At 63.0% G+C, this 6000-nt stretch overlaps 1 protein-coding gene across 1 annotated transcript in view; it reads left to right on the top strand.

Moving 5' to 3' along the window:
• The first annotated feature begins 2968 nt into the window (after positions 1 to 2968).
• GRID1 (glutamate ionotropic receptor delta type subunit 1) overlaps positions 2969 to 6000 on the top strand; it is a 702359-nt gene continuing 699327 nt past the window's right edge. The window contains exons 1-2 of the mRNA XM_074339722.2: positions 2969 to 3193; positions 5380 to 5535. Of these exons, the coding sequence (XP_074195823.2) occupies positions 3115 to 3193; positions 5380 to 5535 (235 nt within the window). The 5' untranslated portion in view covers positions 2969 to 3114. The remainder of the gene's footprint in view (positions 3194 to 5379; positions 5536 to 6000) is intronic.

The following is a 6000-nucleotide window of genomic DNA, read 5'->3' as shown; positions in this document are numbered from 1 at the left end:
CAGAAGCCTGGGTTTGGGAAGGCAGTTTTTGCAGTCCCGGAGGTCCTCAAGGCTTAAAGGGATGGGACTGGCCAGAATCAATAAGTAGTTAGGGACTTGATGAGCCTGATAAAGCCCCAGTTATGTCCCTGAATCTAGCAATCCAAACTTTACATGGCAGAGACGATTCAAATTGTCTTGCCTAGAGGTGGGTGTGCAGAGGGCTCCAGTGATCTCTGGGCCTTGCTCCCTGCTCTAGGAGAAATGGGACCTATGCAGAGTGCCCTTGTGGACAGGCAGGGGGTACCCAGGGCATTCCAGTCTGGCAGAGGAAACTGGCCTAGCTTGGGAGTGTATGAGGATGAGCATTAATTGATGAGCATCTGAGGATGGTGAAGGACCCGACACTGTGGAAGATGGAAGGGAAGGGGGTACCCAGGACAGGAGCTAAGGTTGCCCAGGCCAACTGCTTCTGGGGGTGGGGGCTGGGTCCCAACCTGAGTTGTAACCCTCAGGTCTCAAAACAGAGGGACCTCATCATCCACTTCACCATCTGAACTAGAAACTGATAGAAGTCTTTCCAAAACTGCACGCATGCGTTGGTGGGCTGCCTTCTTAATATTTGGAAGGGGGTCTTGAGGCTTGTCCCACTGCAATCATGATAACTCTACCTAGCATAATATGCATCAAGGAAAACATCTCACTGGGTTGGAAGTATCACATGCTTACTCTACTAACACACTGCTGGGGCCCAAACAAGTGAGTCTGGGAGTCCTTGACCCCTGACCACACCCACAGCCCTTCCAGGGTGGAAACTGTCCCCACAGGAACCAAATTGTTATATAATAAAAACCATCCTTTATTTCCCTTCTCCCTACAACTTTTCAGCCAGTGAATGGTAGAATTCTGAGAGAATGAGAATGGAGGCATGGGCGTTTGGAGAGCCTGGGTGGGGCATATTTTATAATTCAAGGCCCCAAAGACAGGTTTCTTGAGGAAGTGCTTTTCTGGGGAAGCACACTCATCCAGGTAGCCCAGCTTCCTGCAGGTACAGTCATTTCCTCTCTTTTCACCCACTGGCCCCCTCATCCTGGAAGCCACTGCCTGCCCCTGTGGTTCCTTTTGATTTCTCCAACCCAGCTTCTCTCCACCAGGCTGCCCCTGCCCACCCAGCTCAGCTCCATCAACTACTGCAAGGACAGCCTTCACTGCTTCTGCCCCCTCTGCACAGCCTCCTTCCCACCTTTCCAAAGTAAAATTTGCCAATGACTCTTCTGAGGCTCACAGCTTGGGACACACACACACTCACACTTCTTTTTATTCCTGCCTTGGCTCGCTAATGAGCATTTAATCCTGGAAAACTCCCCTCCTTCTTTCTTGGTAACTCCCACTCAGCCTTTAGAACTATCACCTCCTCCAGGAAGCCATCCCTGGCTCTTCCTCCTAGGCCGTCTCAGACCCAGGATGTGCCTGTGCACACATAGCTCATTCAGGGTCCTAGCCACATCTTTTAAAGATCTGTTTAGGTGTCTGCGTCTCTCACTGCGCGGGGAGTTCCAGGCAAGGAATGTCGCTGAGCTTCTTGGAATACCCCGTACCCAGCGCATGGCCTGGAGCACAGCAGGGGCCTGGGGCTGGGTCATCCACAGGGCCAAGGGGCATCCCTCGGGCCCGTGGGAGCGACCCCTTGTACTTGGCTCTGCCAGGCGCGCCCAGACCGACCTTCTGTGGAATCCCGGTCTAGGAAAGCTCAGCTGTCACCCTGAAATCTTGGGTGTGCCACGTGGAGCCTAGATTCTCTGGGACTTGGGCTAGGGTGGGGTGGAAGGAAGGGGTGAGCTGCGGTCCGGCTTGCCACCTCCTCCCCGGCTCGAGACCAAAGAACTTAACGCTAAAATTGGTGGCCGGCTGGAGGCATTCACCAGGCTGCGGAGAGAGCCTCGCTTGGCTCTGGCCACGAGAAGCCGGCTCTCCGCCCGGGCTCGCGCGTGAAGGCTCCGTGCAGATTCGGAGTCTGAGCACACCGGCCTCTTGGAAGGCTCCTCACGTCCAGGCGCCGCGGTCACGGCTGCGCCGGTTTCCGGCCATGAATTGGGCTTCAGAGTCCGAGCCTCCTGCCGGACTCCCGGCTGAGCGCGGGGCCCGCGGGGCGGGGGATGGGCGCCGGCCGAGGTCCGCGAGGCTAGCTAGGGTTCCAGTCAGCGGTCCCCGTTCTGCTCGGTGACAGCTCACAGGGGTCGCGGCCGCTCCCCTTTGACTCCCCTTGCATCCCAATGCCCAGCTCAACGTTCCGCCTCGTCTGTCTCCCGGCTACCCCTGGTCCCGCTCTGCTAGGGGCTCTCTGCCCGAGGCGGGGGGCATGGTCAAGACGCTCCGCGGCTGAGGTCGGCGGGCGCCAGGGCGCTCCGGGACCCTCTGAGGGCAGTCCGTGCCCAACCCTTCTCCATTCTCCCGCCTTTGGGTGGGTGGGGGGGCGCGCGAGGCCCAGGGCCGCTAAGTCTCTGCGCGCCGCAGCCCTGGCGGGTCCCCGCCGCGGTGCCAGCCTCCGAGCGTCCCCTGGGCTGGGAGCGCGGAGCACCCGGAGCCCCCTCCGAGCTGCGAGCCGGCGAGCTCCGCGCGGCGAGGCTGAGGCTCCGCAGTCACGTGGTCGAGAGGAGGGCGGAGGGGCGGGAGGCAGGCTGGGAGGGGAGGGGGAGCGGAGTCAAGGGGGAGGGGGAGGGGAGGGGGCGTCCTCCGCAGTTCGCTCCTCGCCGGGGCTCAGACACACAGCGAGCCGGGATCCGCCGCGCCGGCCCGGCCGCCGCCGCCGCCGCCGCCGCCTCCACCTCCTCCGAAGCCGCCCGAGCCGCGGGAAACACCGCCGCCGCCGGCCGCCCCCGCCGCGCCGGCCTGGGCTCGGGCTGCCAGCGCCACCGCAGCCGCCACCGGAGCCGGAGCGGGCGCCCGATCGCGCGGGGCTGGGCTGGGCTAGGGCGGGCGCCGGGCGCAGGGGCGGGCGTGCGGGGGAAGACGCACGGGCGGGCTCGGCTCTCCCGGGGAGCTGCCCGGGACTGCACCCGGACGGGCGCCTCCCGGCTCCGCGCTGCCCTCGGCCTCGCCCCGGGCCCGGGCGGATGAGCCGCGCGCCCGGGGGACATGGAAGCGCTGACGCTGTGGCTTCTCCCCTGGATATGCCAGTGCGTGTCGGTGCGGGCCGACTCCATCATCCACATCGGTGAGCGCGGCAGGCGGCCGGACTCAGGCTGGGTGGGGGCCTCAGCAACGCGGGGGGTACGCGGCGTCCAAACTTGTCGGTTCCCGGGTCCGAGGGGCTCGGCGAGCGGTCCTCTCCGGAAGGGCCGCGCCGCGTCGCGCCGCCCCGCGGAGGAGCTGTGCACGGGCCGCGCCGAGCACCCGCGGGCTCCTCGCCGCTCCCCTGGGCTTCAATCCGCGCGCGGGGCCCCGCGGCCTCTGTCCACACTTAGGGCCGCGGCTGCGGGGAGCCCGGGGCTGTACACGCTTCCAGACCCGCGTCCCTAGCGGGCCGTCGGCGGGCTCGTGCCAACCCTTACGCGCAGTTTAGAGCAGCGAGGAGCAGGGGGCGGACACGGCCCCAGGGTCTCACCAAGTTGGTAGGGCAGAATCAAAAGAGGCCCAACAGGAACCGTGTGTGAATGTGGGTAGGTGGGTGTTGTCAGCGTGTGTCGCTGTATGTGCACCTGGCACCGTGTGGTGTCACTGCGAGAGGGCGTTGGGGTTTGTGGGGCCATCTGAGCCTGTGTTGGTGAGTGCACGACTGTCAGCCTGTTAGAGTGGATACAGTGTCTGCCTGTTTCTCTGGTGTGTGTCTGTGTATCTCTCGGTGTATGTGTGGGTGTGTGTGTGTATCTGGTTGTGGCGACTGCAGCCGAAACCTGGACAGTCCCAGAGTTTCATGTGGTCCAAGTCTTGGGGGCCGGCAGACGGTCCGGGTGGTGAGAGCCTAGAGAAGAAGAAGCGTGGGCGGCGAAGGGTGGGGGGGAGGAGTGTGTGTGTGCACTGAGCGGGAAGAGATGGATGGAGGGAGAGAACCGGGAGAGAAGACTAGCTAGAGAAGAGGAGGAGGGGTCGCGCGGAGGGGGAGTGTGTGGGAGTTGGTAGCGGCATGGGAGGAATCCCAGGAAGTTGGGCTGGGTTGGGGGGCTGACAGCAGGTGATTTGGGGGAGCCCCTCTGCAGTCACCTTTCCGGAAGTTGGGGAAGACCAGCGAGCACTGAGAAACTGGGGGTTGGGAAGTGTAAGAAGGCAGGGATGATGGGACAGCGCGGGGTATGGGGAGGAGTGGTGAGAACTAGGCCTGGGTTTGGTGAGCTGCACCGCCACACCCCTATCGCCCCACCCCTGCCCCCGCAGGGGCCAGCGTCAAAACTGCTTCCCACCGGGGTGGGTGTGGGTGGGGGCTCGGGTCTCATGGTCAGCATTGCGGCTCTGGTGTAACGTGGAACTGGGGCCTCCCTCCTCCTGCCCAGTCAACAGCTCAGGGGATCATCGGGCCCAGCCTTGGGGCCGTGGGGACCCTAGGGGCCTGGCTAGGTGGGGAGGACTCCAGAGTTGCCCAGGCTGCAGGGCCACGCTCTGGCGAGTGGGAAGCACAGAGTGGGCCAAGGCAGTTCTAAGCGTGAAAAAGGCCAGCGGGAGGCCGCCCTGGAGGAACTGTTGGCGGTTCTAGAAGGCCCTTTCCAGAGCTGCTCCTTCTGGGCTCCTCAGCCCTGCTGGGTTGGAAGGCAGGGGTCTAGGGGACAGTTGCTCCCCACCCCCAACATCATGCAGGATGAAGCAGGGAGGGATGGAGAGCAGAAGGCGGAGCCCGGGGCACCAGGCTGGGCAGTGTTGCCAGAGCCGGGCTGGGACTGAGATGCCTTTATTCAAGAACCCTGAGTAAAGAAGTCCTCTGGCACAGAAAAGCCACCCTGGACCAGCTTGCTCAGCTCCACTCAAAGGGGAATGTGCAGGGCAGAAATAAGTCATCCCATTTTGGGATTGGGACAGGGGAACTTTCTGGCTCCTGGGTTGGGAACACATGGGGCCATGTCAGGGCATTTGGGTGCTACCTGAAGCCACCCCAGCTTGGCTCAGTGCATCATGTGGGGCATGGCCAGGTCATGAAGTGGTGCCTTGGTTGTGAGACACGTGTGCGACCTGGTGGCAGCATGTGCGACGTGCATGTGTAACTCACGTAAACTGTGTGCACATGTAAACTAGAGGCATATTCCTGTGCTGGTCGACCAAGGAGAGCCTTAAACTATGCTGAAAGGCCAGTCCAGAACTCCCACCCGGGGCAACCAGCCGTCCTGATAGCACCATGACCAAGGCAGGGGTGGGGGTGGGGTGGGGAGGGAGAGCTCCTCTCCAGGCCGGGTCTTGACCCCTCCTCTCCTCCAGGTGCCATCTTCGAGGAGAACGCGGCCAAGGACGACAGGGTGTTCCAGCTGGCCGTATCCGACCTGAGCCTCAATGATGATATCCTGCAGAGCGAGAAGATCACCTACTCCATCAAGGTCATCGAGGCCAACAACCCGTTTCAGGCCGTGCAGGAAGGTGAGTGGCCGCTTCGCCCAGGGGTAACCGGGCCGCGGCCTGCGAGGTGGAGCAGCGGAGGAGACCGCGGCGTTTCGACGGGCTTGGCCGCTCTGAGACCCCTGTGCACCTGGGCAGCCGCGGTGCCACGCACGGTGCACGCGCCCTCCGCGGCCAACCAAAGCGGCGGCGCTAGGAGTGCTCCGCGCTGCGACGCCAGGGCGGAGAGGTTTGGAGCGAGGCGAGCGGAGCTCCTTGAGGGGCCTGTCGCGGTGTCGTGCAGCTCCTTTCTATCTCGGTTGGCGCGTGTGTGCGCCCAGTGCTGGCCGCGCAAGCGTGTGTGGCTCAGGGCCGTCTTTGTTTCTCGAGTGTTTGTGGGTGGGCGTGTCTGCGTACGGGGTAGCTGTGTCTCTGCACATCCCCTGGTTTCTATGGGCCGGTGTTTTCCTACGTTGTCAATCCCGGAATGCCGGACGCCCAAGCCCG

The sequence above is a fragment of the Rhinolophus sinicus genome, chromosome 15 (assembly GCF_057876585.1).
Source record: "Rhinolophus sinicus isolate RSI-liver-muscle chromosome 15, RSI-T2T, whole genome shotgun sequence".
NCBI classification, from domain to species: domain Eukaryota; kingdom Metazoa; phylum Chordata; class Mammalia; order Chiroptera; family Rhinolophidae; genus Rhinolophus; species Rhinolophus sinicus.
Note: the sequence above shows the minus strand (reverse complement) of the source record. Positions and strands in the feature narration are given on the sequence as shown.